The following is a 12,218-nucleotide window of genomic DNA, read 5'->3' as shown; positions in this document are numbered from 1 at the left end:
CTCCCTCTGCCCTTTGCTTTGTGAAATCTCAAAATAGCTTTCTGACACTCATCCCGAAGCCATGTCAGAAAAACTCTTCTCTGGTGAGGGGCTCACATCCAAGCCATTTGAAGAGGTGTCGGTGGAGAATCACAAGACCGCAACTGCTTATGTCTGAAAGGAGAGCAGCATTTCCCAACACCTTCCTAATACAGGCAAGTCTAAGCTTGCTGATGAAGCCGTGAGACATGGTGCGTGATCTGTCTGAAGCCGAATGTGTGGCCTGCAGCCGCGACAACATGCTAGATCTCCAGATCTACACTGGGCAGGTAAATGGCACCAGCCAGGCCCAGTAGGGGAATGGGGAATTCTAAACCCTTTCTAGACAATTTCTAGAGTCTGATGTCCATCCAAAATGTGCGTCTCATCAATCCACAGGGGCAGACGCTCTACGAATTCAAGACCAGAAAGACATTCCCCATACCCTCCAACATTCCTCAGATGAAAATAGGGACATTTCTCATTCCCTACAACTGATGCTTCTCAACCTGCCGTTTTTGGCCCCCCCGCCCCGCCCCCACAGAGCATTTCTGTCAGAAGAAGGGCAGGTGCCATCGCTACACCAATGGGACACAGCACACACACCCTCCACCACCCTGAGAAAAGCCCTTAATCCTGATTTAATTTTATTCTTTGGTAGATTTACAAAAGGAAAACACACACCAATATTATTATTTTTTTAGACGCAGATGCACAAAGCAGTTGTTGTTTTTTAAATCAAGACTCCTTGCGCTCCACGAACCCTTTCTTGCCACTCAGGGTGGCCCTGTCTGCACCTCAGAGCAGCGCACCATGCGCGACCCAGCCTGATTTCAGTAGCACCCTTACTTTGTTCCCCCCAAAATGAATCTGTTTTGACCAAATGTATACGTAGTTTCAGTTATTTAGATGCTTAGAACTTGGCGCATTTCCAAAAGGCTCAGAATAGTAGATAACTGCATTTTTGGCAGTTTAAAGGTAAAGGTAAAGGTACCCCTGCCCGTACGGGCCAGTCTTGACAGACTCTAAGGTTGTGCGCCCATCTCACTCAAGAGGCCGGGGGCCAGCGCTGTCCTAAGACACTTCCGGGTAACGTGGCCAGCGTGACGAAGCTTCTCTGGCAAGCCAGAGCCGCACACGGAAACGCCGTTTACCTTCCCGCTAGTAAGCGGTCCCTATTTATCTACTTGCACCCGGGGGTGCTTTCGAACTGCTAGGTTGGCAGGCGCTGGGACTGAACAACGGGAGCGCACCCCGCCGCGGGGATTCGATCCGCCGACCTTTCGATTGGCAAGCCCTAGGCGCTGAGGCTTTTACCCACAGCGCCACCTGCGTCCCTTTTTGGCAGTTTACATCCCTTTTAAAAAATAGCCTCAATCTATCACATTATCCACACTGAACACCGTGTGTTTTACTTGTGAGCGGCAACCCTCTGTATGCTTACATGACAGTGAGCTCTGCTGAACACAACTACTCTAAGTTCCAAATCTTCTAGGTTTTCAAACCCGATTTCGAAAGAAACGTACCACATGGAAGTAATTGGTGTATAAATGAATTACTTAAATTAAAAATAGAATTTATCTGCCTGGCAGCTATGTGTTTACCCTTCATATAGATCCTACTGTCTTTTAAACTTTGAATTAAGCTTCAGGCCTGTGGGAGGGGGAAAGGTGTTTGCCTGGACAAAGCAGTTTTAGAAAGCTGTGGTCTGATTCTCAAGCGCATCCCGTAAATACTGCCAAATTTCCCTCTGGAAATCCTAGAGACAGAGGCTGTCGTATTACGTATGACTAATGAAAATGGAACCTCTCTTATTTTTGCCATTTCTTTCACTGCTGGTTTTAAGGGGGATGATTACATTTCTGCGGGTTATTAGATAAGGGCTAAATACATTACACTTTCAACAAACTATCTCACATTTAAGATTTAAAGGTCATGCATTTGTTTAAACAGTCAAGCCACTACAGTACGGGAGAGTTGAATTGTAGGTCAACTTTCATTTTTACAAGCTTTCTTGGAGATGTTCTCATGATTCATTTGGGAACTGGGAGTTTAAAAAATGGCTGCAACAGCATCCAACAAATCTGCAAACCACCTTCCCATTCTGATGTTAAACTGGTGTTGCTCCTGTACTGAGCATTTTCTGTGCAACAGACATGCTTTGTGGATTCCCTTTTTATGGAGCATCTGCACAATACTGTGAAAAAAGAGTCCTGTTTTGATTGTCCCCCTGAACAGCTTCCATTTTTTTTTATTCGGAGCTTAGAAATATTTTTTTTGAAAAACAACCTCAGTGTATATTTTTAGGATTAATCTTATTTTTGTGTTGGTAAATTGTGTTTTGACATTGTGATCTACCCTGGGAGCTCAGGGTGAAAGGCAGGTAATAAGTAAATAAGCAAATATTAACCACACCATTTCCCCAGGCAAACATGGCTTATCTTACTTGTTTCTGGCCAATTCTGTCTTATCTAGATTGCTCCAGATACCTTGTAGATTGCTCACCATAGTCTTCTCCATGGTCCATCTCTGTAGGAATCAATTTTGTCACTTTGCTTCCCTTTTGAAATGACATTGCCTGAATAAGAATAAGAATAAGAATAAGAATAAGAATAAGAATACCATCCCATAGTGAGAAAAAAATATTCGCTTCTGTACTGGTGGTGCTCAAGATTAAAAATGTTAATTCCCCTCAAGGAATTGAGATATGTCTACCCTACATAGTATTTTTTAAAAACGAGACAACTTTATTGCATTCCTGTGTAACCAAGTCTCAGTTTATCACCCTGTCAACATTCTCCACACAAAAACATGTGGCCATTTTGGATGGTTATTTTGGCGGAGATACTGTGAACTGGTCCAGTCCTTAAGAGGAGGCCTGGTTTCAGTAGCTGTCCTGGGTTCCAATAACACCACACTCCTGATTTACAGTGGTTTGAGCAAGAAAACCAGACTTTTACACTTTGGGGGCTTTCACAAATCCCTAAGGAGAAATTTTTGCTAGACTTATTGAAATGTTTAGCTTTCCTTGGGAATTCCTGGGATGTTTAACTTGAGCGGGAGCTTCCACTTTTGCTGCAAAATGGTCTTTGACAGTTGAGGGACAGTTTAGGTCTCAAGAAAGTTCTCATGTCTTGTAGCAACCTTCCTCGCCTTTCACAAGGTTCCTCTCATGTCCTTCCGAGGAGAAATATATATTACAAAAAATGCTTCACATTTTGCTTTAAGTGGCAACAACTATAGTTCCTGAGCCCTGAAGGCTAATGGTGGTCTTCAAATGCCATTACAGAAGAAGCACGAAGTCACATCTTTGCCAGCCTGCCTCTGAGATGAGATAAATTTGGTAGAAGCGCAGCAGGGGACTTGGTATGGATGGTTTGGTTGGGGTCATGGGCTGTAAGACTGTCTCCTCAAAAGCTGGCCGCAAATGCACTCTGCTCTTCTCTGTTTCCAGATAACCAAGCTGAAGATTGACAGCAACCCTTTTGCTAAAGGATTCAGGGACTCATCTAGACTCACTGATATTGAGAGGTAAGAGGGACTTTTTGTTTACCTTTTGTTCAAGATAAGATAATGCTGAGGAGAGAGGAAGAGCTGTCCTGAAAAGTGTTCTATCCTCTCCCACGAAGCTATAGCGTTTGCAAGTTCATGTTGCACTGTAAGAGGTCTCAGGTACTTTATATAAATACTCAAAAATAATAAGTTTGCTCCCCTGAAGATCCCCCCACCTTTTCCAATTGCTGCTCTAAAGGCAAAATGATCTAGTGAGCTGGCCACTCATATAACTCATATGTGTATCTCACATAAACACACATACAGTGGTGCCTCGCAAGACGAAATTAATTCGTTCCACGAGTTTTTTCGTCTTGCGATTTTTTCGTCTTGCGAAGCACGGTGTCGGAAAAGTTTTGGAAAAGCTTCAAAAATCACCAAAGTCTTCAAAAACCTCAAAAAAGGCTACCACACTGCGTGCTATGAGTTGCTCCTCGAAGTCAAGTCGCAACTGTATTAACGGTGTTAAGAAAAAGGAAACAAACTTGCAAGACGTTTCCGTCTTGCGAAGCAAGCCCATAGGGAAAATCGTCTTGCGAAGCAACTCAAAAAACCAAAAACCCTTTCGTCTTGCGAGTTTCCCGTCTTGCGAGGCATTCGTCTTGCGAGGTACCACTGTATGCATGACTTCGTATAAAACAAACACACAACTTAGTGGTTACCGTTTATCTCTGACACTTTTAAGTCTTTCTCGTGTCTTTTCTTACAACCTGTACAGTGGTACCTCAGGTTACATATGCTTCAGGTTACATACGCTTCAGGTTACAGACTCCGCTAACCCAGAAATAGTGCTTCAGGTTAAGAACTTTGCTTCAGGATGAGAACAGAAATCGTGCGGCGGCGGCACAGCGACAGCAGGAGGCCCCATTAGCTAAAGTGGTGCTTCAGGTTAAGAACAGTTTCAGGTTAAGAACAGACCTCCGGAACGAATTAAGTACTTAACCCGAGGTACCACTGTCTGTCTTTTTGTCCAAGCCCACAACCAGAATATTCACCTTCTCATTCAAACCCTCTGCGAGGTCATGGAGATAGTCCCCATCAGACTATTTCAGAACATGAACATGCTTCTTTTGCTTGCTTGTGTGAACGTTTGTTTGATCATAAAGATGTTGATGGAACCTAAGGGGCAAGGTATAGGTTTTTCTAGATTTAAAAAAAGCATCCTTAACTCCAACCAAAGGACAACTGGAACCCATTGCAGATATTAAGGCACTGTTGTCATCATTAGGCAGTCTCTTCTCTTTCTTGGACCATTGCAATGTCCTTTTGTCTCATGAGAATGAGAATTTGCTTGGCTGTTTTTAATGGCCTACTTTGCTCCATTTGTACAGTGGAACCTCAGTTGTCAAACACTTCGGAAGTCGAACGTTTCGGCTTTCGAACACCAACAACCCAGAAGTGAATGCTTCCGTGTTCGAAGGTGCCTCGGAAGTTGAATGGCTTCCGAGGCGTGGTTCTCCATTTTTTCAATGGATTTTGCCAACTGGCAATTGCTCCTCGGTTGTTGAACATTTCGGAAGCCGAATGGTCCTCCGGAAAAGGATTACGTTTGACAACCGAGGTTCCGCTGTAATGGGTGTATGAAGACAACCATGTTGTTTCTGTCCCACATTTTAACAGTGTGGTCAGATCATCTTAGTCCCTTGGCAAGATGGCAGCTGGTTTAGCACAGATTATTTTAGCTGGTCATTTCTATGCCAAGGGCAGGATCCCAATCCCAACCCCATTCACTGAATACCCCCAGCATCAAAATCATTTGAAAGGGTCATACTAAATCACACATTTCTGCAAGAAGGCAACAGTCCTTACTAAGAAGTAAGCCCCACGAATACATTCACACCTGCGTGCAACAAAAATGTTTTTGATTGGGCTATTTATATACCACATGATTTCTGATGTTCAAGTTGCACCCCTGTCCAGCTGGCGCTTTGGGCAGGTGCCCATACTTACATGCCTGGCTTGCTATGTGATTACCACTCTGTCAACAATGTGGTGACCTCCAGATATTCTTGGATTCCAAGTCTCATCAGCCACAGGAAGCATGACCAACAGGCAGGGTTGATGGAAGCTGGTGTCCAAACACATCTGGAGAGGACCACACCAGCTACCTCAGGCCTAGTGGATTGGAAACAGTTTGGCTTAGTGCAAATTTATACGTACCAAAAACCTTTCATTACACACCTTCACTCATTTCATTGAATGACGGACCTTGAAAACAACTTGCAAAGTTAATAGAGTCTCAACTGCCATTTCTGCAAACAAACAATATTATCAGTTCCATTTACATGCCTTGGCACGGACGGTTTGCCGGTTCACATTCACACCTTCTTGAAAGGTGGATATTTGATTAGCTCTTGTAATCAGATAATCCATTTTTTGAATGGACTTCCGAAGGCAGACATACTTTTGTGTATGAACAATTTGGGCTATAGCATGGTCACCTATGCTGGGCAAAGCATCTGTGAGGACTTTTATTCACTGCACATTGCCTGTCTTTGGGTTGACCTAAATAGTGTGAATGTGGGACAAAGCTTTGGATTTAATTTCCAGATATTTAAGTCTGCTTTTTTTCCTAACTAGCCTTTAGGGAGGGAAGCAAATCAGATCAATTGATCTTTAGAGACCTAAAGAAATCAAATTAGGCTGGAGTCAGTTACCGCACTAAACCATCTAGTAATTGGATTGCTCCATGTAACTGATTGAACACTGCTTCTATCTGCCGCAATAGAGGCTGGGCTTCCTTACAGTGGATCTGAGAGAAAAAACACATCTTTTTATGACATGATGACAGACATTGCACTTTTCTAGCCTAATTGAATATGTTTTTTATAAATACACGACTCTAACAATTTCAAACTTCCCATTTCAAATTTACGGTCTCTGCCAGGACTTAATTTGAGCCAGGGCTCCACTGCGGAATCTGTGAGCTCAGCCTGTTTTCGATGGCAGGGCTTTGTCTAAGAAAGCATCTGAGCATAGACAGAGTGCTTTCCCTCCACTGCTGCATAGCTGTCAACTTACAGATTTGAAAATAAGGGACCTTGAAATAAGCAGCCTCAAAAATAAGGGATCAGCAGCCAAAATAAGGGATTTTCAGAGCACAGCTATGTTCAGCTTCTGAGCCCCTCCAAGCCAAAGGCAGAAAGCCCAGCCAGCAGCCAAACGAAGCCTCAAGTGGTGGTTCCCACAGCGCAGCAATCCAGCAAAGGGGATGCAGCAAGGAAAACCACCGTCACCTCTCCACTGAGAAGCACGGAGCAAAGGCGACACGACCAATTTGATCGGCACAAGGCATGCAAGCTCCACCCCCCAGTGGCGTAGCGTGGGTTGTCAGCACCCAGGGCAAGGCAAGTAATTTGCGCCCCCTAACCCTAACCCCAGATGTTGCGCCCGGTGCGGCCGGCCCCCCCTGCACCCCCCACGCTACGCCACTGCCACCCCCCAGTTGTTCTTAAACTCCTTATTGGGTGAGCAACGCAGCCAAGCAACACAGTTGGAGCCTCCCTCCTCCCTGGCTGGCAGGGAGGGAGGGAGAGGAGCTGCTTCCTTTGAAACCCGGGAAATTTACGGGACATCATCAATCCGGGACAGCAGTGGGACACGGCGCTGGGATAAGGGACTTTCCCACCAAATAAGGGACGGTTGACAGCTATGCACTGCTGAGATCCTTGCTGAGGGAACACCTGGGCTTAAGGGCAAACTCATACAGAATGCTTTCCAGGCAGGTTGAGCCTTAGCCCAATACCAGACTGCCTAGTCAGTGCTAGGTAGCATTTCTGCGGGCCCAGTTATCTGCAAATGGATTCCTATCGGTATTCTGTTGTATTCAGAGCCAGAGGGTTCATTGTCACTGCCCCCTTAAGCATAGTTTGCATGTCTACACAGAAACACATGGGCGAGGCCATCTGAGTAGATGTTGCTCACTCAGCCATTGTTCTCCCAGCCAGGCTCCCATCACAGGTAGGACAGCCATCATACCATGTTGTGATCATGTGATTCTGATAGCTGCACGCATACTGCAGCTGGATATGGCTGTTGGGCATGTGTGTGTGAGGAAGAGGATGGTATAGTTTGTTTTTGTCTTCTGCCTGTTAGTCACCCTCTCCCTTCTTCTGCACTGAGGTGCCCGGTGAATTTATTTTTATGCCTCCTTTGGAACCCATTTCGATGACTCACCTCTGGTGGTTGTTGTTGTTTTTTGCAATCTGGGCATTCTTCCAAATGTGCAAAGAGGCAACTGCACGAAACGAAAACCTTTTGAAATTTGGAACTAAAGAAGTCCTTCACGCTGGTGACTGCCAAGCCATGCACTCCACATCCGCTTTGGCGGTTTTCTTTTGTCAGGCGTTGAATGGAGAGGCAAATTTGATTCGTGAGGTTTTATTATTTGTTCTCTCTCATTAATATTCTATTCACCGGCAATCACGTGAAAACAAAAGAGGAGAAATGATGAGTGGGTGACTTCTTACTGCATGGGTGGCCAGTCTATGGCATGGGGAGAAGTCTGCGACTCTTGGGGATCAGCCCCAGCCTCCCCTTCCCAGCAGTGGCAGACTTTGGGCCCTCAAATTTCAGGGGTGCCCTGCGCCTACGCTAACATTTGGTGCTTCCCTGCTTCTCGTGCTCTGTTCCACAGCACTGCTGTGGTGCCCCCTGCAGTGCGGCTGAACCAGTCCCGCTGCCCTAAAACCACTTCTGTCCCCAGTGCAGCCCAGTTGCCTCTCCCAGTAGGTTGGAGTCAAGAGGCTAAACATATATGGTTGCACAAACAAGAATGGTAGTTGTTGGCACCTGCCTGTCTCAGGAGACAATAGAGTGTGCCTCCGGGGGTGATGTCATTAGCAGCACTGGGGTGCAAGCCTGGGAAGTGTGCATGGAGGTCCAGACAACAAGACCCCCCTCTCGGCCTCGCTGATGTGGTCCAAAGGAAAGCGGAGTAATATATTTGGCACCAGTTTGCCTGCAGGAGTTGCTAGAAGGAGGCATACAAGGCGACACCCAACCGTCTTAGGGACTTCACTCCGGATTTGTGTAGGGTTTAAAGGTAAAGGGACCCCTGAGCATTAGGTCCAGCTGTGGCCGACTCTGGGGTTGCGGCGCTCATCTCGATTTATTGGCCGAGGAAGCCGGCGTACAGCTTCCAGGTCATGTGGCCAGCATGACTAAGCTGCTTCTGGTGAAACAGAGCAGCGCACAGAAATGCCTTTTACCTACCCACCGGAGTGGTACCTATTTATCTACTTGCACTTTGACGAGCTTTCAAACTGCTAGGTTGGCAGGAGCAGGGACCAAGCAACGGGAGCTCACCCCGTCGTGGGGATTCGAACCACCGACCTTCTGATCGGCAAGTCCTAGGCTCTGTAGTTTAACCCACAGCATCACCTGCGTCCCTGAGTAGGGTTTACTGCTTAGCTTCTTCTTCTGAAGATTAACCACAAGGCAGCAGAAGTTTAGGACCAGAGTTTTCTTTCTCCTCGTTGGACTACCTTTCCAGCTTGACGAGCCCCATCTGCCCCTTACAGACAGCACATGCAGAAAATGCCTTCTTCACCATTGGACCCATAACTGGTCTCATCTGCTCAAAGAGCGGTGCTATCTTATGTTTTGGGCCTACCTGTTGTGTTCCTTTTGCTTGAGCCCTTTCCTGGAATTGCTGTTCTTTGTTAACTCATTTTTTTTTTTGGAGAGCCCATCTGACCTTGCTATTGGCCTGTTGGAGTCCACTTTTTCTTTGTATTGACCTGTGTTTTCCAGGCCTGATTTGTGGGTTCATTTCTTTTGGTCACAATTGATGTATGAGGTATTTCCAGTCCCTGTCAGCTTTACACGGAGAAGGGCATAGCTCAGTGGTGGAGCATCTGCTGTTGCCGGTCATTGTAGACCAATACTGCGCTAGATGGACCCAACGCCTGACTGAATATGACAGTTTCCAGTATTCCTGTGTTCTTATTAATAAATCTGCTCTGTCCTATTTCCACATCAATCTGTAAATTAAAAACCAAACATTTGCATTATTCTTGAACATAATTTTTTCATTTGAAATGGATTTTTGTGCACATTGTCTCCCAAAGCATGCATTTAAATCCCAAATACAGATTGTTGGTACTTTTCTGAGCCAAGAACCTCAAAATTGTGTATTTGTCCAGAATGTGTGAATCTGTTTGCTTAAAGATATGGAATGAACAAAATTCTCCTCATCCCTAATATAATATAATTACAAGACTGGCCTGCTTAATATAAACAGGCAAAGAGTTGTTGAGGCTTTAGGAGCCCATTCACCTGTAATTAAACCTTTCCTGTTTGCAGCCCTTTTTATTGAATGGGTGGTGGTGATTATTGTGCAGAGAGGGCACAAAACCAAGAGTGTTGTTAGAGAGTGACCTAGAGGTCCTAAGCCATGAATTTTGTGCACCAGGTTTGTGCCTACAAATGGTTCTCCGTTCACGTCAAAGGATGAGGAGCTCCATGTGTGCTTGGAGCTGTCCCACCCATTGAAGTGAATGGGGAAGTCATCTAGTGCTGGGACATATATATGTGCTCATGTGTGTGTTTATTCAGAGGTCTTGATTGGAAGCTATGGCTTCTATCAATCATGGAAGAAAAATATCTGCAGCATTTGTGACTGTTCTTTAGGATTCCTTTTAATGGATGGTATTGTCAAAGTTTATCTTCAGAGAAAAATGGGGTTAAGCATCAGAGGCAATGTATATCTGACTTATAAACATGCCCAAAGCTTTTCTAAAATTAAAGTAGAATTATATAATTATTCACAAAATGACTGGCTCAATATGTATCATTTTTGAAAAATGTGCAGTTGTGCAGTCTAAAGACACCCTAGATTGAATTTCTGCCTCAAATTGCCATTGACGTATTTTTATGGGGTAGAATTATAATAGGAAATATATTGATCTGCCTGCTGGTAATTTATAAAATTATCTGCATCTGCTTATGAAAAACACCATCGCAAGGTGGCGATGTACAGTACAAGGTGATCTTGCAGCCTAAGAATTTGTTGAGACATAAACGAGAGGAATCTTAGCATCACTAAATCGGGTGACAAAGCTTCCGTTTACAGGTAGGGTCAGTCATGGTATGGTGCTGATCAGCTATTTGTGAAGAGAGCTGGATCCAGTCCCCGCCTGCTCCCCATTTCTTAGCTTACATTTGTTTGTGGCCATCAGAGTACTTCCCTAGTGGCTGTGCATGTTTCAACTGCATGTAGGAATTATGTGTTTTGTATTTGAAGAACATTTGGAAAGCAACAACGCATGGATTTTTGTGATTTCAGCCTGTGACCCCCAGGTTTTCTCACATATGTGGTAAATCGTGCATGGCCATTGCTGATCTCTATAGGAGAGCAATTATTCATGTGTATGTAACAGGTATAGGGAACCTGCTATCTTCCCAGAGGTTGTGTGACTCCAACTCCTGCCATCCCCAACCCTCCTGGCCCAGTAATCAGGGCTGGAAGGAACTGAAGTCCAGCAATTTACAGGCTTCAACCTAGGTTTGTCATCCAAGTACAATGGTACCTTTGTTCTCGTACCTAACTCCGTTCGACTCCCGAAACTGTTTGAAAACCAAGGTGCGGCTTCCAATTGGCTGCAGGAGCTTCCTGAACTCAAGGGGAAGCTGTGTTGGACGTTTGGCTTCCAAAAAATGTTCGCAAACCAGAACACTTACTTCTGGGTTTGTGGCGTTTGGGAGCCGATTTGTTCGACGACTAAGCCGTTCGAGAACCAAGGTACCACTGTAATATAAAAAATAAAAGGCTTGCTTCTGCAGTTACCTCTGTGCAGATGTTCACAGCACCTCAAGCTCAGGGGCTGGAGCCACAGACGCAGGTCTCAAGTGGCCTCAGGTGATCTTGCCTTACAAACCGAAGTGGAGCTGATGAGCGCTTCCTGGCAGCGATCTCCATTAATGCCGCAGGGTTCTTGCCCATGCTTGACAGAAATGAATGGAGGTTGGGTAGGCACATGCTTGGCGAACTGCACTACGTTAGAGGTCAGCAACAGGAAACCTTGGGGATGAGTCTGGTCCCTTGAGTATTGCCCGCTGGCCCCTGACATGCCAATTTGCAGACAAGAGAGGAGTATAGGAAGGAGTTTTGCTGGTAATCCAGCTTGACAGATGAGTGGGGCCAAAACCCCACCTTCTACCCCCTCCTTAGAGCACCTCCCACCATCAAAACCAGTAGCTGAAAAAGTAACTAAATGTTAACACGATGGAATATTTACTTCAAGGGAGTATATTGGACCAAAGCCTGGAGAGCCTTGCTCATCGACTCCATGGCCTTCGTAATAACATGAAATGGTGTTTTTTTTGCATTTCTCCTTTTGCTGGAATCAGGGAGAAAGGGGGCATTCAGATCCATAATATAACCAATGCAGCCTCTTTCTCCCCCCCCCCCCCGCTCTTTCCCTTGTAAGATCTTCTGGGAGATAACGCTGGATGGCCACTGTCTTCAATCACTTAAAAGGCAATAATTCAATTATACCCTCCTCTCAGTAGCAACTGCCATTGCTTTCTGTCCACTTCCAGTCCCCGCAAGTAAATTGCTTCAATAAGATTCTCCTCCCTCTCCCCCTTTCACTCTTTACTCTCATTTCCCCTCTCCTGCAAGAGGCTTGTATATGTAATGATAC

General features: G+C 45.3%; 1 protein-coding gene across 2 annotated transcripts in view; it reads left to right on the top strand.

Annotated features, from left to right (window-relative positions):
• Positions 1 to 12,218, top strand: part of TBX20 (T-box transcription factor 20) — a 42,166-nt gene that overhangs the window by 25,193 nt on the left and 4,755 nt on the right. For both annotated transcript variants that reach the window (XM_028750205.2, XM_028750206.2), the window contains exon 6: positions 3,473 to 3,549. In XM_028750205.2, coding sequence (XP_028606038.2) covers positions 3,473 to 3,549 — 77 coding nt within the window. The remainder of the gene's footprint in view (positions 1 to 3,472; positions 3,550 to 12,218) is intronic.

Source organism: Podarcis muralis, chromosome 12, assembly GCF_964188315.1.
Source record: "Podarcis muralis chromosome 12, rPodMur119.hap1.1, whole genome shotgun sequence".
In the NCBI taxonomy this organism is placed as follows: Eukaryota; Metazoa; Chordata; class Lepidosauria; order Squamata; family Lacertidae; genus Podarcis; species Podarcis muralis.
This window is presented reverse-complemented; position numbering and strand designations above follow the sequence as displayed.